We start from the raw sequence: 23,190 nt of genomic DNA, 5'->3' as shown, positions 1-23,190 counted from the left end.
ATCAGTTCTTTATCAGGGGTTCATATCAAAATTATCTGAAGACCTTTCTCAAAAGTACCCATTCCTTGGTCCTAATCCCAGATTAACTATATGAGAATCTTGAAAAAGAGATCCTTGGCATGAATACTTAAAAAAGACCCTCAGTGAAGAACAAATCCACTAAAGAATAAAAGATTATTTGTTTTAAAGCAATTCTGGTCTATGGTAATATCCTTTCTATTATGGTTACATGGCTTTTTATACAATCCCTTAAGACATTTACTTCTAATGACCCACTAGTAAACACAACTAACTACTGGGGGTTTGCAATATTCTAAAATTACCATAATCAAATAAATGTTGAATTTGTTATTTCTCAAAACTAGCAAAACAATTTTCAACTTCAAACATTTTCATTTTTGGATCATTTTCAAATTAGCTAACTTGATTTAAACCCACCTATAATGGTGAATATCTTCAAATGATTTAGTATTATTTATGGCAAATACACAAAGAAAGCCCTCCCCAGTCCTCATGTACTGGTCCCTCATTGCACTGTACTCCTCTTGACCTGCAGTGTCGAGAATATCCAAGAGACAGGTTTCTCCATCAATTACTACTTGTTTCCTGTAGGAATCCTAAGAAAGGAGAAACACAGTCTGGATTATTATAGTGCACCTTTTACTTTTAAAAAGGTGTTACACAGAGATTCAACAATGCAAGTGCACATAGAAATAACAAAAAGGAAAGACTCAAATATGCTATAAAAGAAAATTATTATTTTTTATCTATTAACTATTATTCAGTTCTATCAACTCTATTATGCAGGCTGATTTAGATGAGCCTATTTTACTAACAGCTAAAGGAATACATAAGAAAATGGTCAAAACTCATCCACTTCCGAAAAACCTGGAACCAATATACAACAGCCAGATGGATATTGTAACTCTAAAGTGCATGATTATTTGATCTGCAAATTCTTTGGGGCTTCTATTTAAAGAGAAAGAGAAACAGAGAGAAAGAAGAGACTATAAAGGGGGTGAGTAACTTTAACAGAATCTTGATAGAAAAATCTGAACTTCCCTTGACTTCTGAGAGACACTTATGCCTAAAGGATTTCATACCCTCTGCCAAAACAGGTGTATTTAACACAAGTGTATTTAACACCCAAGGCATGGTTGTGGGATTACTCACTATTTACCTACATAGAATGCCTCCAAAATGTACATCCATAACATCCTACTTACACAATTCTTAAACTCGTATGTTTCAAAAGTATATAATGTGCAATATTAGTAGTTTCTCTACATATTTCACAAGATGTTCTCATCATGAATACTCCACCAAAGGGACTGAAAAACCGGGAAAGCAGTCCCTATTCACTAATATATCTCATTCCTATCTTTTCCTTTCCAGGTTAAAAAATATTGAAAGCAAAGTTTTGATCATATTCAGTTTTTTTAAAAAAGTAATCCATACAAACCTACTAGTAAATAATGCTTCTGACTGGAAATAATAGGTTTAGGTTAAAAATTCATTATTTCCAAAGTTAATTTTCACTAAAATTCTTTCCTTAAAAGCACAACTAGTCACTAAGGTATATAAAAAGGCAATGCAACTTCGTAAAAACTTAAGAACAAAAATGTTAAATAGCAAAGTATAATCTGAAAAGAACTGATAGATTTGAAAAGCAAACAGAAAGCAAGCACAACAAAAATGATATATTAACACTAAATATTTTGTTCTAACTCCAAGTTAACCATAAGAAAAGAAGTATTTGGAGATAGAAAAACCATCATCCATCAACATAGAATCTTCTCCAAGATTAGAGGTGCTCAAGATAACAGCAAACTACTACCCACAGGCCAAATCCCACATGCCTGATGTCCTATGGCCCACGAACAGTTTTACATTTTTAAACGGATGTAAAGAACAAAAATGAAGAACATCTGACAAGAACTCTGTGGCCGGCAATGCCTAAAAATATTTACTATCTGGTCTTTAATTATTTAAAGAAAAAATTTCTAACCCCTGGTCTAATAAAACACATTAAATATTCCCTTTATACTTAAAAAAAAAATGATGCTAAAAAAGTCCAGGTTGTCAAAACCCAGCCAATTTAAACACACAGATACTACAATGAAACTAGTTAGTAATGGAATAAGAAAAGAATCAAGATTTTACATCTTTAATTGGTATTAATTCCAACCTTCAAATAGAGTAAAATTTTAGATGAGGTACATAGGTTACTGATACCGTAAGGAAACTAAGATAAAAAATAAAGCCACTTAAATTAATTCAACATAACAAAATATGAAATGGAAGAAAGCTATTCCATATATTCCCCTCTTCCTGCCAACTAAAGTACCCATTTTTTCATCTACTGAAGCAGTAAAAAACTTTTCTAAATGAAAATGTACTATGCTGGCAAGAATAAATTGTACTGAAATTGAAACATTTCTGGAGACACTATAAACAAGCACAATCCTTTTGGAAAGCAATCAGATGGTGGTATTATTAAGAGCCATGCAAATGTTCATAGCCTTTGACACAGCAATGCCCTTCTGGTAAAGGATGCTAAAGAAATATGGTTTGTTTATTTTTAAAAAGATACAGTTGTACTAGAGATATACTTAACACAGCATCCTAAAATGTTCTTACAAAGGAAAATAAAATAGGCATTTAATACTGACCCACAATTTTATGCCATTTATCCATCTTCAAAGTACATCTGCAATCTAAGCCCTCACCACCACCACTACCAAAGTCACCCAAGTCCATGATACTATTTTCTCATGCAATATAGCGCAATTGCTTCCTAGTGGTATCCCTGCTGCCACTCTTATGATATATTCTCCAGATAGCAGCAAATAATCATTTTTAATGTAGGTGAAATCATGTCACTCCCCTGCTCAAAGTCCTTCAACAGCATGCCATTGATCTTTAAACTAAAATTCAAAGAACTTATCAATGTCCTGTGATTCATTCTCAAAATCTTATTAAAATTTATAGTTACATATTTATTTATGTAATTGTTTAAGTTTATATCCCCCACTAGGCTTTAAACTCCATGATGGTAGTGCTCACAACTATATACCCTGTGCAAAACAAGTCTTGAATACAATAGGTAATCAGTAGTCTCTTTTGAATAAATTAATGAATCCATTCAATGTAAGCATATGCAGCACTAAAATATAAATTAAAATTGTTTATTACAACTATAAAAAACATGCACATGAAAGTTAATGTAAACATAATTTGACAGATTTTCAACTGTCCACACCCTTCTCAAATTTCTAACCTAGACACTGCATATTCAAAACGAATCCACAAAACACACTCCCCCAGTAGTTGTCAATGTAATAGTTTATTAAGGCAGATTTTTAAGTCTCTTAATTAGTTTTTAAATATTTTTCAAAATTTTCTTATAAAAGTAAGTTCAGCTTAAAATATTGTAAATTTTACCAAGACAATAAAGTTGTAAATTTTATTATTACAATATATTGAGTATTTTAACAAATGTATTCAAGCAAGTTGTATACAGTATGATATCCTTTATATAAAAAGTTAATTTAAATCATAGATTTTAAAACATTCATGGGAGACTAGAGAACTGTGTAGTTTCATATCATGAAAAAGAAAGAAACATCTAAACCAAAGGTGGCAAAATGTTTAAAATATGACAAACTTGGTTGGTGCATACATGATGTTTATTATATTTTTTTTCCATACAGCATTAAGAATGTACCTATTTCACCACCACTCAGAATGGATTTTGTGTTTATATTTTTCTTATAGTTTTATAAGCTAAAAAATCTTTTTGTTATAATATCAATTTCTTTTAAGATTAATAAAGTTATAATTTTTTTCTTATTTTCATATTTATAGCCATCACCCAAGTCCTTTGACCATTTGGATTTTCACCTTTTTTTGAACTGACAATTTTTAAAAACAGCATTTCCCAATTTATCATTTGCCCTTTTAAATGTTATTTTCATGTATAGAAACTTATCTGTAGACCTCTTATGAGGATTTTGAAAGCTAAGGATAAATCATTCAAAGTAAACACACTGGCCGAGATATCATTTTTTCATTTTTCTATTATAATTAATAGCAATCTGAGTTACTTATTATGTATACTTTTTATCATAATCAACTTAGGTTTCCAATTCAGGCAGTAATTCTGACATGAGAAGACAGACCATAATAAACAAAAAGACATAAAGAAATTAATAACTTCTATTTAAGTTAACCGTACTACTAATAGTTAATCACTAGCAGTGATTAGAACAGCCAACATTTACTGAGCCCTCACTTACATGTCTGATATTGTGATAAGCAGATTACAAGCATTATCTCATTTAATCTTCATCTTCAGGTGCTGCTGATTCTATCAGATGCCCTTATAAATGTGAATAGGACTGCTGAAAATCCCAGCTAAAATACTATTTGAGAATTTACTTTTGAAGTTTTTTGATAAGGTTTTCTTAACAAGTTAAGTGTTATAACTATTTTTCTTAATGACATCTGTGCCGGTTTGAGTGTATTGTGTCCCCCAAATGCCATTATCTTTGTGGTCTTGTGTGGGGCAGGCGTTTTGGTGATGGTTGGATTTGCTTGGAATGTGCCCCACCCAGCTGTGGGAGATGATTTTGATGAGATGTTCCCATGGAGGCATGGCCCCGCCCATTCGGGGTGGGCCTTGATTGGTGGAGCGATATAAATGAGCTGACTCAAAGAGAGAAAAGAGAGTGCAGCTGGGAGTGATGTTTTGAAGAGAAGCAAGCTTGCTAGAAAGGAACGTCCTGGGAGAAAGCCGTTTTGAGGCCGGAGCTTTGGAGCAGATGCCAGCTGCCTTCCAAGCTAGCAGAGGTTTTCCGGACGCCATTGGCCATCCTCCGGTGAAGGTACCCAATTGCTGAGGTGTTACCTTGGACGCTTTGTGGCCTTAAGACTGTAACTGTGTAGTGAAATAAACCCCCGTTTTATAAAAGCCTGTCCATCTCTGGTCTTTTGCATTCTGCAGCATTAGCAAACTAGGACAACATCTACAGGAAAAAAATGAGAAATTTACTGTTATTCTCTCAATGCACTAGTACTTCATGTTACCCTTCTAAAAGATTATTTGAATCCATTATAGAATGATATGTTCCATCCTATTATTGGTTCTAAGCCATTAAGGGTTGTTTTAGAAAGCTGGTTCTCAAAGACAGCAAGAATACATGTGCAATAGTGGGGAGTGTTGGAATAATAATAGGGAAAAAACAAGGAATTTGGGATCTGTAGACATAGGTTTCTTAGTTCATTCCCCAATCATGCCCCAATCTGTTATCTATGCTAACAGATAATTAAAATACAATGAAATAAATGCAACCTTATGTACAACAAAGTACACTGGTGGCACACAGAAAAGAGAGATCAGCTTTGCTTATATGAATCAAAAAGAGGGAGTGGCATTCTAGGCAAGAAAGAGTAAAGAGAATACATAAAAAGGTGAAACAGCATTAGTGTATATGGAACCAAGGGGTTCAATGTAACTTGAGCCTAGAGGAATTGTAGGTGAGTAGCGAGAAGTGGAACTGGGCAATCACAGCAGAAGTCAGTCTATGGAGGGTTTTATATGTCATACTAAGGCATCTTAACTTCATCCTATAATAAATCATGGAAAGGTTTTTTTAAGTAGGGAGGATCAGCTTTAGCAGGTTCGATGTTAATATTAGGAGGTGTTCTAGTTTGCTAATGCTGCAGAATGCAAAACACCAGAGATGGATTGGCTTTTATAAAAAGGGGGTTTATTTGGCTACACAGTTACAGTCTTAAGGCCATAAAGTGTCCAAGGTAACACATCAGTAATTGGGTACCTTCACTGGAGGATGGCCAATGGCATCCAGAAAACCTCTGTTAGCTGGGAAGGCACGTGGCTGGCATCTGCTCCAAAGTTCTGGTTTCAAAATGGCTTTCTCCCAGGACATTCCTCTCTAGCAAGCCTGCTCCTCTTCAAAACGTCACTCACAGCTGCACTGAGTTCCTTCTCTTTGAGTCAGCACGTTTATATGGCTCCACTGATCAAGGCCCACCCTGAATGGGTGGAGCCACGCCTCCATGGAAATATCCCATCAGTTATCATCTACAGTTGGGTGGGGCACATCTCCATGCAAACAACCTAATCCAAACGTTCCAACTTAATCCCCACTATTATGTCTGCCCCACAAGATTGCATCAAATAATATGACTTTTTCTGGGGGACGTAATATATTCAAACCGGCACAGGAGGAATCACAGAAATAGATAAGACTAGAGATTGAGAGATGAGTTAGGAAACTACTACAAAAATATGGTACAACTTCAACTAAGGCAGCTAACAGCAGTATTGATGGAGAAGATTAAATAGATTTGAGAAATATTTAACAAATAAAATTGGCAGAACTACCCTCATACACTGTTGGTGGGAAGGTAAAATAGTGCTGCCACTTTAGAAAAGTTGGCAGCTCCTCAAAATTAAACATAGAGCTACCATACGACCCAGCAAATCCAAGAAAACTGAAAACACGTCACACAAAAACTTGAATATTTATAACAACATTATTCAAAATTGACGAAAAGTGGAAACAATCCAAATGTCCATCAATTGATGAATGGATAAACAAAATGTGGTATATACATACAATAGAATATTATTCACCATAAAAAGGATGAAGTTCTAAAACATGCCAAACATGGATGACTCTTAAAGACATCATGGTGAGTGAAATAATCCAGACACTAAAGGACAAATATTGTATGACCTCACTTATATGAAATAATTAAAATATGCAAATTAACAGAGTCAAAGTAGATTACAAATTACAAGGGATCAGGGCAGGGATAGGGAATGACGAGATAATGCTCAGTCGTAACAGAGTTTCTGTCTGGGGTGCTAGAAAAGTTTTGGTAATGGATGGCAGCAATGGTAGCACAACATTATGAATGTAATTACACCACTGAACTGTATATTTGAAATGGTTAAAATAGGAAATGTTAGGTTATATAAGCCTTAGAACTGGACAACACAAAGACTGAACCCTAAAGTAAACAATGGAATGCTGTTAACGGTATAATTATAATAATATTGTCTCCTCAGTTGTAACAAAGGTAATACACTGATGCAAAATGTTAACTGGGAAAACTGCATGTGGGGGAGGGATATATGGGAACTCTGTACTCTTTGCATGATTTTTCTGTAAACTTGTAACTGCAGTAAAAAAACTTTAAAAAAAGGAATGATGTACATATAAAGATAAATGCTACATGTATGATCCTTGAAAACCTCATCCTAAGTGAAAGAAGCCAGGCACAAAAAACCATACACTGTTATCATTCCCTTTATATGAAATGTTTAGAATAGGCAAATCCATAGACAGAAAGTAAATGAGTGGTTGCCAGGGGCTGGCAGAAGGAGTAATTAGGGAGTGAATGTTAATGGGTTTGGGGTTTCTTTTTAAGTGACAAAAATATACAGGAATTAGATAGTGCTGGTAGGTGCACAACCTTATGAATACAGTTAAAACCAATGAACTATATAATTTAAAAGTGATTTTTATGCTTTGTCAATTGTATCAATAAAAGAAAACTGGCAGAGCTTACTGGTTGGAGATGAGAACAGAAGGGGAAAGAAGGGAGTGAGGGGTAGAGGAAAAGATGAATTCAATTTTGGGTATGTGGAATTCAGTATGTCCATGGGTTGTCCTGGTGGGTATGACCTGTAGGCAGCTTGATAAACAGATCTGATGCTCAGGACAGAAGTCTCGGCTACAGATGAACTCAGGAATCTTTGATCTATGGGCAACTGCAGAACTACACTTACTTGTGTTGTGGGCTTGGGCAAACTAGTCAATCTCTCATTTACTCTAAGCTATTGTTTCCTCAGCTTTAAAAGTGGGCAAATAATGACATACAGGGCTAGATATGCAGGTGAGGATTAAAAACCATGAAAATCCCTTTATAGAATGAAAGTGCTATAAAAAGTCAACTATTACTTTATATATTACTTTGTATATGCTATTATAGGCCAAAAAAGTAGGGAACAGGCTACTAGCTATCAGGAACTGCACAGAAACAGTATTCTGTCCTTATAAAATCTTTGGACATCCAGACTTAATGACTTTTTGCAAAACTGGTGACCATATTTCAAAATAAATATAATGGAGCTTGACAGGCTCCAGGGATTGAGAGCTAAAATTACAGAGAGTTGAGGGTTATAAAGGATTTCTACTTTGATTAGGGCCAAGCATGTTAAAAGAGCTTGTTCTCATGACAGAATTTTCAATTAAAAATTAAGGCATTCACTAGAAGTAAGGATAAAGAGAACAAAGACTTTTTACCAAATGCTGGCTACTTGGAATTATGAGAATGTTAAGTCTTAATTTAGGACTAGAGAGAATAAAATGTATACTATTCCCAAGAGAGTTCAAAAATCTGAATAACATCAAGGAACATTTGCACAACAAATTTTCAAAACAAGGATATTATAAGTATACATTTGTCACCTGTTGAAATCAAGTGGCATTCTCCCATAAATTATCTCTTGACCTCAAGGTCAGGATGTGAGGCTGGATCTCCTGGATCCAACCTTAATAATTACAAATGCCAATACAGTTTTCATGTTCTGTATTATAGACCTCTCAGTAATTCTTACTTAGTCTTGATACCGATTTCCTGATCCCAAGAGTACACCTGCATTATCTACCTATTGAGGCTTTAAAAAGAGGAAAGAAGGTAATGAAGTGATCTAACATTTTAGTGACTTTTTCTCCCCCCAAAATGAATAATACCCCCCAACCCCCCACCCCACACCCACCCAACAGTATATGCTCATTTTAAAAAACCTAAACACTACACAGACTGAGAGAATAAGTAACTGTTTGGCATAAGGCCTACTATATTTTATGTACATATTTGCATTTTCTTAGATAAATGGAGTCATACTTTACAGAATGTACCATGATCCCACTTAACTTTTACTATGGACATTTTTCAAAGTCAATACGTATAGATCTACCTCATCCTTTTTGACATCTCTGTAACATAACTTGTATGGACATACAATAATTTACTTCACTCATTCCCTTAATTAGTAGACATGTAGATTGTTTCCATTTTGAAAAAACCATAAACAATATTGCAATAAATATTCCTGTATATACATCTTTAACAATGTCCAGTTAAATCCCTGGGATGAAGTTGTAACAGTGGAATTATTTGGTCAAAGGATGTGGAGTTCAAATTTTCAGACATATTGCCCAACTCATCTCTAGAAACTTTGTGAGATTTTATACTCCCGCCATAGCATAGAGTGCATATTTCTCCATGACCTTCCCAGGACTGTTATCATTGTAAGCCAATATGAAAGTGAAAAATGGTACCTACTGTTTAAACTTTCATTTCTATATTAGTGAATAAGCATCTTTTAAAATATGTTATAGGTAATTTGTTTTCTTTCTTTTTGAGTAGATAGGTTAGCTATTTACATCCTTAGCCCTTTATTTTTTTTTTCCTACTTGAATATCTACCTTTTTCTAATTCATATATGAGGAGCTTACTGATACATGTTGCAAATAGTTTTCCCATGTTTTCATTTACCTCGTATTACTGCTAAAAATATCTTAATTTTTTGTAGCCAAATAACTCAATCTTTTCCTAAATGGTTTCCTAAATGGTTTAAGGATACTTTGAAAATGAAAAAGAGATTCCCAATTTTCGCATTAGAGAAAAATAATTAATCCCAATTCCACAATTAAGGAGCTAACCTAATGGCAAATTAATTTGCTCAATCTGTTACTTAGATAACACTTCAAGAACTAAGATTTACAACATATTTTTATTTCACAGCTGATCAAAGGTTTAACATTAAAATTTTATATAAGATAAAACCAGGGTTTTCATCATGGGAGGAAGGAGATATGGAGGAGGATGAAGAGAACTAGGACAGGGAAAAAATAGGAGAACTTGGAGCATGTTGTAGTGCCCAAAAGTAAGGAAAAGCTCAAAAACTGATGGAAGCTCATCAGAAGGATACAGGAGCCAGTTTGAAAAGAATTCCAAGGGCCAATATCAAAAGCAAATTTGAGCAACAAATTATAGTAATGGACTTCAACACATTGGGGACAAAAAAAAGAATTCATGAGTCCACACCTATACAAATAAAACAAACCTAACAAATAAGTGAAGGAATAGAGAAAAGAAAAGAGAGCTCTTATTTATGGTAGACGTCAACAATAAAGATAGACATAATGACAGATTTAAAACATTACCATTTTGAACCACCATGACAGTAATTTATTCAGGCAAGAATTATCGGTGGATGCTAAATCCCATTGGGTACAAGTATACCGGAAAACAGTATAATTATAGTTTCAAGGAATCTCATTAACTATAAAGATTAACTAAAGATATCTTTACAAAGAGAAATCTGATAGATATCACCTTAACCAAATAAATAATCAACATTAACATCGTCAATAATGGGACAAATCAACATCATGTGCCTCTCTTGATGTGATGCACTGAGAAGGAAATAGCATCACTTAAATAGTATTCCTGCCAAAACTGTTTAACATGAATCTGATCCTGTGGAAACAATGAGACAATGAGACAAATCTAAATTGGAGGACTCTACAAAACCAGCCTAAATTCTTCAAAAAAAATACCTTAGCCAGAAAACAGAAAGGATGAGAAACTATTCTAGAATAAAAGAGACTTTGAGACATGATGACTAAACGTGACATGGATCAGGAAAAAAAAACTGCTAAAAGGACATTATTGGAACAACTGACAAAATTTGTGTACAGACTATATATTAGAAAACAATATTGCATCCATGTTAAATTTCCTAAAGTTGATCATTGCATTATACTTATATAGGAAATATTCTTGTTAGAATTGGATCAGCAAACTCTTTCCATAAAGGGGCAGACAGTAAATATTTTAGGCTTTGCAAGTCATATAGTCAGTCTCTGTTGCAATTACTCAACCCTGCCATTATAGTGCAAAAGCAGTCACTGACAATACGTAAACACATGAGCATGGCTGTGCTCTAAAAAAAATTTATTTTCAAAAGCAAGCAGCAGGTTGGATTTGGCCAGCAGACCACAGTCTTAGTCATGACATGTGTAATTTATTCTCAAATAGAATAAATAAAACTAGAATAAACAGCAAAAATAAATAATATGCATTCATGAATGTGAGAGAATGTGTGAGAAAATATAAATATACACATACACAAAATACACACACATATATAGATAGAAAGTAAATATTGCAAAATGTTAACTAATGAATCTAGTTTAAATGTAACAGGTACTCATTGTACTATTTAATAGTTTTCTATAAAAGTTTGAAATTTTTCAAAATAAGTTGAAAAAATTACCTAAGGTAGGCAATAACTATCTCTCTTTAATTTCTACTAATTTTATTATATTAAGTACACAATAATATAACTATTCCATTAACCTAGGCACTAAGAGACAATAATGGTAAGAGATGGAAGAAATCTAATGCCCTCCTGAAGTATAAACCCTTGAAATTAAGTTGTATATAATTAGGATCACTGCAAGAAAATACTGGTCTTCAAAATACATCTAAGAATAGTAAGCCTGAAGGCAGGGATTTGGTCCCTTTTGCTCCTCAATATATCTCCTGGAAGACTGCAAGGTACAAAGTAGGCAATGAATAATATTTACAGAATTAAGGAATTAGTTGCATTGTTACAAGAATCTTTAGAGATGGCAAACAAACAAAAAAATTTCCCCACTTATTTCTGTTAACAACGTAGAATAAAATATGTCCCATAATTTTTAACAGCCAGTTCTAAGTAAATACTTATTATTCTTAAGTAAATATTTACTAGTCTTAAGTTGACCTAACTACATACATTGTCTAAATTTTGTGTTAATTAATTCTAGAAATCAGATGCTCCACTACTGTTCTACAACCCTGTAAAAATCTACAAAATGTGAACCCTCATAATTTGCCACTTGTGAATAGACCCTTCCTAACACACCATGTAACACCACTAAACATGTGCACTGTTAACTTATTTTCTGGGCACAGGCAAAGAAATTCAGAGCCCCGACAATGTTTTATTCCCTCAAAGTAAACTCAAGCATGTGTTAATAACAATGGAAACATCCTATTTCCTCCAACATTGTACATTTCCTTTCTTGGTTAATTCACCTATGTAATTAATTCGTTTAAATATATTCACCTGTATATTTAATTAGATCTAGTCCACACAGAAATCTTTATACCAATAGTAGCAGAGAGTGCAAGTGACAATTTAAATTTTTAAAAATTAATTATATAAAATAAACTATTTTAAATAAATGTTATATATTTATAAACTAATTATATCCAAATTGAGAATTTCTTTGTTATTTATTATAAAAGCAAGTAAATTGACCAGTAGAGGGCACTCATTTGAAAGGGGGGAAAAGGCTGGGCTACAGCCTTGAAGAGAAATACATTCACAAGAATGCCATATATACTTCATTTTAAAATAGAGTGTTTTAACAGAACATTGAAGTAAGTTAATAAAATGTAATATTAGTTTAAAAAAGATGGTTACAGTTTAATCTATGTTATGTTAAGAAGTCTAACATAAACTTTATATCAGGGACTTGAATTTGACAATTTTAGGTGTGTTTAAAGCTATATGGAACATATATCATATCAGTGTTTCAATTTCAGCACTATTGACATTTTGGGCCAGATCATTCTCTGTTGTGGGGGCTCTCCTTTGCACGGTAGGGAGATGCTGTGCTACAGGCACAGTGTCCCTGGTCTCTGCCCACTATAGATGCCTGCCATGGCATCCCTTCCCCGACTATGACAAACAAAAATATCTCCAGACATTGCCAAATGTCCCCTGAGGAGCAAAATCACCCACCTTCCATTGAAAACTACTGATATATAGGAATAAAATTAGAAAAATAGCAGCTTACAACACTCTTGAATATTGATTTCACGTTACAAATTTTCTCTCCATTATCTAAATACCTTATTCTGAGAGTAAAATAAATTCTATAATTAACATGGGAAAAAAAGAAAAACCAATAAATCTCTGTGAACAAATACAGCTCAGAGCCCTAAAGATGGACAAATCAATCCAATTATGAATCCATTCGTTTTTACTAAGCAGAAAACTTTCATCAAAAAAGGGTTATAACACTTAGACTAAATTATAAATGTCACATTAACAGAAGCATGCAGATGTCAATGAATTAGAGATTAGGGAAAAAAATGTGTCTTGCTATATTTAATTTTGCTAGCACATTATATCTAATAGATATTCAACATATATTTGCTAATTGATCAACTAATCATTCTGATCTCAATGTCTATAACTACCTGTACTATTTTAAGGCACAATTTTTCTTCTACCAAATTTTACCTTCAAAAAACATTTCAGGGAATATATTTTGACAATAACAAGTGATCTCTAATTTATAAAAGCATATTATTTCCAGCCTCATATGTCTATCTAGTTTTTAATAATCTTTCCATACTAATTAGATATTTCATTAATATCACAATCTCTTTGGAATGCTCTGGTGGAATTCATAAAAGATAAAGATAAGATCCTTCATAATATAAGTAGTTAATTATCATATGCATAGCCTCAAACATAACATGCTCTATCTATGTCATGCCTTTCTAATTCTATATCCTAATATAAGGCTTTGACCTCTGCCATTAAGATGCCATTAGATAGCAGGCTAAGTTCAAATTCTGGTATATTGATAAATGTGAATTAGTCTCCAAATATTAACACTTTCTTAGTTTAAAACACAGTTCATTCTTCATTCTTAAAAAGGTATACAAGGGTACAGTAGAAATTCCCCTTGACCTGGTCTCAGAAGACCTAGCTCCACTTCTAGCGCTTAATAGCTAAATATCTTTAGATGAGTTACAAGCTCTCAGAAACCATTTTTATCTATAAAATTAAAAAAGTACGGCTGTAAAGGAGAGGTTAAGCACACCTGTAATTATGCCCAAGAGTCACCTCCAGAGAACCTCTTTTGTCGCTCAGATGTGGCCTCTCTCTAAGCCCAACTCTGCAAATAAATTCACTACCCTCCCCCCTACATGGGACATGACTCCCTGGGGAGTGAGTCTCCCTGGTAACATGGGACATGACTCCTAGGAATGAGCCTTGCCCTGGTATCGAGGGATTGAGAATGCCTTCTTGACCAAAAGGGGGAAAAGAAAGGTAACAAAATAAGGGGCCTCAGTGGCTAAGAGATTTCCAATAGTCAAGAGTCTATCCCGGAGGTTACTCGTATGCAAGCTCCAGCTAGATATTCCAACTGCTCACAGTATGCCAAGCCCTAATCAACAGTAGTCCTGAAAATACTAAAGAATACCCAGACCGCTATCTGAGACTCTATAAAAGCTTCACTAAGGTTATTTTTCAGAAACTTAAATCCTCCAGAGTGTTCCTATGCCAGATTAAGTCCCAGAATCCAGAAGCAAACAGCCTCTAAGAACGTCAACCAGATGCATGCCCCTTCCCCATAATGTCAACAACACTTTTCGATATGAACAATTTAGGGTGGTCACTGCCCAGACACACCTGAAGATTGAGAAAGGGATCAAAGGAGAGAGAGGATTTAACAAAGGATTACACATACTGAATCTTTATATAAATATATTTTTCTTTTTAGTTCTTAGGAAACTAAAACAGCTAGAAGGAAATAACTGACATGGAGGAGCTGTAACCCATAACATGCTTTGAAATTTGCTCTATAGCTACTTGTTAAATTGCATTTTGAAAGTTAGTTCCTTTCTGTATATATGTTATACTTCACAACAAGGAAATAACTGAAGTTGTGGAACTGTAACCCGTAACGTTCTTTGGAATTTTCTCTTTAACTTTTGTTAAAGCGTACTTGAAAAGTTATCACTTTTCTGTATATATATTATACTTCACAACAAACAAAAAATGTAAAAAAAAAAAAAAAAAAAAGTCAGGTGACCAAAAAAAAAAAGTAATGACCACCCTCCTTATGTACCTCATACTGTAAATTTTCACACATTCGAAATCACTAGTAAACACAGTATTACTTGAATAAAAAGTACAAAAAGAAAACATTTCTTCCCATTTGTTTTAATTGCAGGAAAACTGATGAGAATTCCAAATGTGCAAAGTCTATGTCCTCTCTCACTTTCCCTCTGACCCACATTATTCACCAATCAAAATCTAACAGCAGCAGTGAAATGGCCATACTCTTTTGACTTTTTTACAAAAACATTGAGCCAATATTTTTATTTAATCAATGATTTATTAAAATGAATAAATTCTCTTTTTTTCTTGTAATGAATTATGTCAAGAACTTAGTGTTTCAGTTCCCTCAGAGACTCACTGTAACTTGGAAGATAAGAAACAATCTCAGATGCCTTTTCCCAGGTGGTCAAGCTAGTGAGGGAATGTCAGTTTCAAAGTTCAAAGGTAATCAGTGTTTTCCAGAGTTAAGTCTTCTGGTTTGGCAGAATCATAATCAGAGTTATAGGTCTGAGTTTATAAACTTTTCCTACCCCAATATAATGGATTAACTATTAGCATTATTTCTTCAAGATTTATCTGCACTTTAACAATTTTGCCCCAAAGGTTTCCTATTTTATCCCATTATCATACAGTATTCAGGACCTCTGATAGGAACGAGTGTGTACTGGAAATTCTCAGATTTTCAGAGAGGATGGAGAGCACTTCTGCTAAATCATCTTCTAAAATCCCAGGAAAGCTTCCATGCTCAACCTGAATTCTACTAAAACTTCCCTTTACATCTGATTTGAATGGTAGAGTATGCCAAGTAATCTTGGCTTTGGAATACAGAATGAAATGGGCAAACTCTTCAATCAACCTAGGGATGGGGGATGTGGGGACACGACCAAGTACGGTACCAATTAATTTGTCAGGAGTAAATTACTTTATTACACAGGCTGTCCCCCTCCATTAGACTGTTACCGTTTATGACGTAAATTCTTAAACTTGGAAACTAAATAAAATTTGCTTCCATGTTTTTATCAAATTTTTGCAAACAGGTGTTCTTTCTCCAATTTTTCATAGCACCAAAAATATCTGAGATTTATTTATAAACATTTACCTAATCAATCTTCAAAGTTATAAATTGCATAAACATCTTCTCAATGCCAACAATGCCCTCAGATTCCACCTCAGTGCAGTCAAAATGTTTCTTTAAGACATTATACAGCACGGTATCTTACTAGGGCATGCTGACCTGTTCTAGATTTCACAGCTTGGTACTTAGAGAAAGTTCTGGGAAATTTTTCAGAACCAATTAAAAAAATTGGTAAATCAGATCTAAAATACAAGCTAAGGAATTAGGATTGCTTTACCTGGGGTAAAGAAGGCTAAAAAATAATCTCAACATATAAAAGGCTATTTAAAAAATGAGGTGATATACTTACGTTCATTTCCACTGATGCTAAATTTAACACAGAGGTTAAGATTATACAGAAAATATCTTAACAATTATTTTCTGGAAATGAATTAACAGGACAATATGGAACATTCTCTCCTGCACATCTTTGGGATTAAATAAATCCTTATCTGCTTGCAATGATTTGAGTGTAGTGTTGCCACAAGGCAGGAGAAATATTACCTGACTTCTCAAGGTATCTTCCAGACCTTTATTCTATCATTTTGCTGTTTGGCCTTTACTCTGTTAATTTTTCACAAAACTAAACAAGTCTGAAAATAATCCCCCAAAGTTTATTCATTAATCAAATTCTAATAAAGACAACCCTAACATTTCTTTCAGTGAATTAGAAAAGGACTGCAAACGAAGGATTGCTAATGGTACCCTTATATACCACTTCTAAACAACGAATGAACTTTTCAAAATGTTTCAGGTATCTGTAGATTCTCCACTATATCAATTTTAAGGGAAAATGCTACTAATTACATTAAAAAAAAAATCACTTATCAAACAATTATATTTTACCAGTAGAATTCAACTCTAACTTCTATATGTGAAGTCAAAACACCAAGAAACAGACAGATAACAGCCACATAAACATGACTTTTAAGTACATGTTAAGATGTAAATTCACATTTTCACCCTCTCTCCAAACTCTGAGATACACTTCCAATCAAAATGCACTAATTCTGACACAGAGTGCACGCAATGGACCTTGATATTTTTCCAAGAGAATTATGGCTCTCCATATCTAAGGTTACATATAACCTCAGAGTTAAAGCCTTGAAACCCAAGTACATTCAGATAACTTAATAAAATTTCTTTCAGTATAACTGCCTTGTAATGAGTACTCACAAAAGTGACCTTTTTTGTATCCATAAAATGGGTCTGCACAAATCAATATGTGTAATATTTAAACAAGATTTACCTCTATCGTAGGATCATATTCATCCACAAAGTGATTCTGAATTAGCTGTATCGTCAAGGCACTCTTGCCTACGCCACCAGCTCCAACTACCACAAGTTTATATTCAGTCATTTTCAGCAGGCCTTATAATAAAAATAGTGAAAATATGGCTAAATTAGAACATTGTCACACACAAGGTTCATATAGCACAAATCCTCTATGATTAACTTAACACAAACCCACCTTTACATGGAAAATCATTTCAAAATGCCTTACAAAATTCAATGACAAAAACTTCAGCTGACTACAGACATGTATTGTAATGATTTGTACTTCATTTACAAATTCCCCCATCAACATTTGAGCAAAATGCATTCAGAGTACATAGAAAGTTCTTTTATCTTATATTCAGGTTGCTCTATCAGAACAGCCAGTCTGCTGTTCTGTAGCAGCTAATGACTCTCAAAAGAGCATATCATGACTTCACTCACTACAAGTGTCCAGCACAGTGCTCTATACCCTGTAGACACACCCACACAAAACTTGTTGACAGCTATCTCCACTCCTATCATTGCAGAATTCCGAGTTGACTCTGGCCTCTAAGAGTTAGAAGTGGATATACTAAGAGCATCTTTGTTAGAGCCAACAGCCACAGTAAAACTTTAAAATGCATCACCATAGTAGTTCTCCTGGATAAGTAGCAAGAATCAGATGGGGGTTTAGAGGTGTATCAAATAAAGCCGGACACACCATAGGGAAATAAAATGTAGACACTGAAGCACATAGCACACAATATTCGATGGTATTTTAATCTGTAAATTATTTGCTGAGGAAAATAAAGGTAAAACTAAGAGAACATTGGATTAACTATTCAGTATAGGTGATCTGATCCTCAATCGTAATATGAAACCTTACATTATGCTAAAAACCTGCACTTTTGCACAAGAAAGATAACTATATAATTCCAAAGGTAAACACTGCTTTTAATAAGAGGTAATTTTAAGAAGATGTGAGTGAAATTTCTCAGTAATCCATGCGACTTTTACTCCCTGCTTTTCACACATTCTCTCCCAAAAGGTACAATAAATACTGACAATTTATAAGGCTAACAAGCAAAACACAGAAAATGAAATCTGGTAATAGAATAAAACTTTTAATCAACTGTTTCAAACCTTTAGAAGTAAAATGAATACATTTAATTTTATCTTCTTTCTCCCAATAAATCCATGATATTACAAATAAGGAATGAATGTAGAAAGAATGGCAGTAAATGCCAATAATCTATTACAAGGTATTTCCAAATTAATAAATGTGTATAATATTGCAGATAAACACTGCAGACTTGCAGCAACCAATTTACCGAAGACCAAGAATTAGCCAAAATGGCACAAACACACACACAAAGATAATCTGGTTTGCCAAAAGATATACTTTTTCATCTTATTTCTGAGCCCCCTCACAAAGAATACCACAGGCTAGAAAATTATTGTATCAAAGAACTGATATATTACAGCTCCTGGCCCACTTCTCAGCTCCATCTGTCCTTACTCGTTGCTTGTCTAGTACCACCTCAGGAACCACTACAAACATGTGACTTATACTGTTTGCCCCCACATTTGATTCTAAGTGTAAGCCATAGCAAAAGGGATGAGTAGAATCCTACCAAAATGTATCCTTTAGGCCTGCTCCCCAAAAAAGTCTGGATAGCCTAGAACAGCAGTTCTCAAGGTATGGTTCAGAAATCCCTCAGGACTTTTGGGAGATCTGAGAGGCCAAAGCTATTTTCAACATAATACTAAGATGTTATTTACCCTGTTTACTCTCATTCTTTCACAAATATTCAGTAGAGTTTCCAGATATGTAATTGCAATAGACTGAATGCAGAAGCAGAGATGATAATCCAGATGTCTTCTGTTAAACTACACATTAAAGAGATTGGCAAAACTGCGAAACAATGACACTCATCTCACTAATTTTTGTTTTTGTTTTGTAAAATAGCTATTTTTCGTAAAGAATGTAATTATTTATGTCACCATGTAATGGGCTTATTATTTCTTTTTAAAAATGAATTAATAAATTTAAATTCTCAGTTTTAATTTATAATATGGTAGATATTGACAGATATACCCCCAAACAACTCAAAGCTTCTTGGGACCCTCAATAATTTTTAAGAGTGTATAGTCATCTTAAAACCAAAAAGTTTGCTAGCCTAGAAGATACTGTGGACAGATATCGAATTAAGAGTTTAGTTGTATATGCATGTGGGAATTTGGAGAAACACACACCTTCCAGTCCACTTGTTTATACAGTGGTCATTTCTGGGGGAAAATCCTCATATCAGATTTTAAAAATCAAGTAATACTTAAATCCATTAGCGAGAACTGGGTTCCAAAAGGAATCTTACTGAGGATCATAAACCAGAAGGGGTCCCCCTCACTTAAGGTTACAAAAGCTAGCAAGGGGTGGAACTGGGACTAGAAACCAATAATTTTAAGGAAAAAAAAATTGCTTTTACTTGTCATAAAATGGAATTACCATCTATCAGCTCTCTGAAAACCAATTATGCCTATGGTGTTTACAGCCTCAAAGGACAGTACTGATATCAACCATATCTGATGTCTACAGTCTATCATGTTAAAGTTAGCTAGTCACCTAAGAGTGACACCAGTCATAAATGGTAAACTCTGATGTGATAATTAGAAACAGAACGTTTCCCTTTATAATTCATTTTGAAATGATTTATTACAAACAAAACATGTATATTGTGTAAAAATTATAAATACCTTTCTAAATACGATGGATAACCAGACTTTAAAAAGCAAGCTTAGGATTTCAGCTCTAACATGCATATACCTAGGAGTATTTCAGGCAATTATTTGGCTGCTTACTACAATTAACTCCTCTTATAAATCACTTAAAAGAATCACTAGTGCTGTTAAATGAAGTAATGTAGTAACTTCTGGGATGGGCAACAAATTTGTAAAGACGAGAGAAATATAGAAGAGAGGGGGATAAAGGAAAAGAAGAAGCAAATTAAACTTCAAGTACTATTTTAGCTATTGGTGTCTACATCACTCAACTAGCAAGGAAAAAGCCCTGCTTCTGCTCTGAGGGTTTTCTTCGTGTGTTTTAACCTGACGAAGCAAAGCAGACCCCCTGGGATTAACTTTTTCCTTTTCACTGTACATCAAAGGTTTGTTCTTTACGTGAAGGGTGTTGGCCACCTGTTCTTCCACCACTATCTCTACCTCCACCTCCTCCTTTGTAGCCACAGCAATGTCACAGCCCATACATGGGGGAGGGGAGCAGTCAGGAACTCGGCTGCAGATGCATTTTTTCCAAACACAATAACCTCAAACAGTGGTCTCTAAGCACTTTTCTGTGCTCTTCCAAAACGTGATCTTTTTACCCATACATCTCCCACAAACTGGAAAGGGCCACTATCCCTCCAGACTGCGCTCGAGGGAGAAGTTTATACCTTCGACCTAGAGATGCTAGATGCAGCAGAGAAGACAGAAACCGAGGCAGTCGAGTGCTGGGAAGCGAGGAAGAAGTGCGGGAGCAGGGAGAGGGAAGGACGACGAGGGGGAGGGGAGACAAGAGCGCATCGGTAGTAACCACCAGCGCACCCCACAGCCCCGAGGGGCAGCCGATCCGGCCCGCGAGTTTCTCCCCGGCCGCCTCCAGCCGCTGCTCTCGGGAGGAGGAAGGAAGGGGTTCCCCGTCCAGGAAGCAGCAGAAGCGGCGGCCGCCTCTAGCCTCACCCTTCTCAGCCCCGCACCGCCCATTCCTCACTCCCCGCGTCGCCGCGTCCCCGCGCCTCTCCCTGCAGACCCCCACTCGCCCACCCGCCCGCGGGGACTCCGCGCTGGCGCCCCCTCACCGCCTCTCCCGAGACCCCTAATTCATTCAGTAGCCGCCGGCCCCACCCGGCGCCGGCGAGGAGGGTCGGGACTGGGGCAGGGGCCCAGAGAGGGTGGTTCGCTCCTTACCTCTCTCCCGCACCTGGGAGCAGCCGAGCCTCTGCCCCCCGCCGCCGCCTTCAGTACTTGCGCCGCGCTGCTCGCTCCCAGTCCGAAATGGCGGGGACCGGGAGTACTGGCCGAGCAGCCGCCACAGCCGCCGCCACCGCCGCCGCCGCCGCCTCAGCCGCCGCGGCCGCCGCCTAGGGAAATCGAGTGCCGAGCACAGCGATGAGTTCGGGGCCTGGCGGCCGCAGAGGCCAAACCTATCGATGTGTTCCGAGCTCGATTCCTCTTCGGGCGAGCGTCCGGAGAGGGAGCCGCCGAGGGTGGTGTGGGAAGAGGGAAGAGAGGGAGCCGGCGAGCGTCGCGGGGAGGTGGGTGAGACTAGGTCTGTGGAAGAGGACGAAGGCCGGGTGGGCGTAGCGGGGAAGGACCAAATGGACCTAGGAGGGGGAACCGCGGCGGCTGTGGGCGGCGCCTCGGCGGCGAGCAGGGGTCGCTGGGCCCACGCGGTTGCCAACCCCCCGCCTACCGCCTTAGACCTGTCCAGGCATCCGTGGGTTCGGACCTGGACCGGACTTCAGCGGCTACGTGCACACCAGAGGCGTCATGGGCTACCCCAACGCACCACTACACAGAGAAGCTACGAAAATCCTGATATCCTTCAGGATCGGCCAACACTTGTCCACCTTACCATCATTTATTTCAAGTAAATAATGCAGTCACCTAATGTGGGAGTCGACGTCAGTTACCTGGTCAGAGACTAAGCATTCAGTTACCCATCCTGGGCTTCCTGATCTCTTCATAATTATTATTACTAGCTTCGACACTCAGGACCTGGGAATCTAGCCCCAGACTCAACAAACACGACAAATGAGAAACCTTTTAGTCACTAATCCTTAAGAGAGAAGGGGGTTTGGGGGGAAAGGGAAAGCAGGGATCTATTACTGCGCAATTGTTTTTTTTTGATATTTTTGTAGCCATCACAAGATCACTCCAAACTGGGACCTCAGATGGACCCATTGCCCGTGAAAGCCCAAGCAGAAGACAAACTGTTCTTAAGTAAAAGTGCCCTTGCCAGTTTAGGCCTAAAGAGAATCATTCAAACATTAATTAGAAGACTGAAGAATCAGTGAAGTTCACGAGTTACCACATTGAACAAGGGAACAATTAAAAATGCGAATATATCCCGAGTGCTCTGATCTGCTACCTAGAAACAAATTGTTTCAGAGAATTTTTAAGATTGAGATGTGGCAAACCAGCAATTATACCTAATATGACCACTCATCTGAGTCTTTACTTCAGATCTGTCCCTCTAGTCCACATCATCCACCACCAATAAAATAATTCTTTTAAATCCCAGCTTTTATATCTAACTAAGGCCTTACACCAACAGTTACCCTTTTCTTCCTACCCTTTACAGGAACGGTTAACCTGCAAGTCTTATTCCTGTCTCCCTTGCCTAACACCCAGGTACCAGGTGGAAGAGGCAGAAGAGAGGAAGCGGAAGGCAGGGTAGGGAAAAGAATGTGCCTGCTGTATAACAAGTATTTGCTAAATGGTTTGCACATATCTTATTTAATCATCACAACAACCGCATGAGATAGACTCTTTTTCTATATTTTACAGGCAAGGAAACAAATTTGGAGAGGTCAAATATTGAGCCCAAGTTCACACAACTAAAATCCGACATATCCCTCACATCAGATCATGTTCACTCCTCTGCTCCCAGCTCCCCAGTGCCTCCCAATACACTTAATGCAAAAGTTCATGTCCTTTCAAAGGCTCACAAGGCCTGAGAGATGTAACACCCCACATCCACCCCTTACCTCTCTGAACTCTCACCCTACTATTCTCCCTTTCC

General features: G+C 36.3%; 2 protein-coding genes across 4 annotated transcripts in view; one reads left to right on the top strand and one right to left on the bottom strand.

Annotated features, from left to right (window-relative positions):
* The window catches only part of KRAS (KRAS proto-oncogene, GTPase), a 50,762-nt gene extending 29,256 nt beyond the window's left edge, over positions 1–21,506 (bottom strand). For 2 of the 3 annotated variants that reach the window (XM_037845751.1, XM_037845749.1), the window contains exons 1-3: positions 21,354–21,482; positions 17,383–17,504; positions 439–617 (exon numbers count right to left, since the gene is read on the bottom strand). In XM_037845751.1, coding sequence (XP_037701679.1) covers positions 439–617; positions 17,383–17,493 — 290 coding nt within the window. In that variant the 5' untranslated portion in view covers positions 17,494–17,504; positions 21,354–21,482. Of the gene's footprint in view, positions 1–438; positions 618–17,382; positions 17,505–21,353 lie in introns of all 3 variants that reach the window. The other variant, XM_037845750.1, reaches the window with a different exon arrangement.
* On the top strand, positions 20,860–21,558 carry LOC119542875 (WAS/WASL-interacting protein family member 3-like). The gene has a single exon (XM_037847486.1). It carries the CDS (start codon positions 20,860–20,862, stop codon positions 21,556–21,558), a length of 699 nt encoding a protein of 232 aa, XP_037703414.1.
* Positions 21,559–23,190: the final 1,632 nt, after the last annotated feature.

Source organism: Choloepus didactylus, chromosome 8 (assembly GCF_015220235.1).
Source record: "Choloepus didactylus isolate mChoDid1 chromosome 8, mChoDid1.pri, whole genome shotgun sequence".
Lineage (NCBI taxonomy): Eukaryota > Metazoa > Chordata > Mammalia > Pilosa > Megalonychidae > Choloepus > Choloepus didactylus.
This window is presented reverse-complemented; position numbering and strand designations above follow the sequence as displayed.

Bases quoted from the DNA above. Each gene is read 5' to 3' on its own strand.
- LOC119542875 (XM_037847486.1), top strand. From the start codon at position 20,860: ATGCAGCAGAGAAGACAGAAACCGAGGCAGTCGAGTGCTGGGAAGCGA.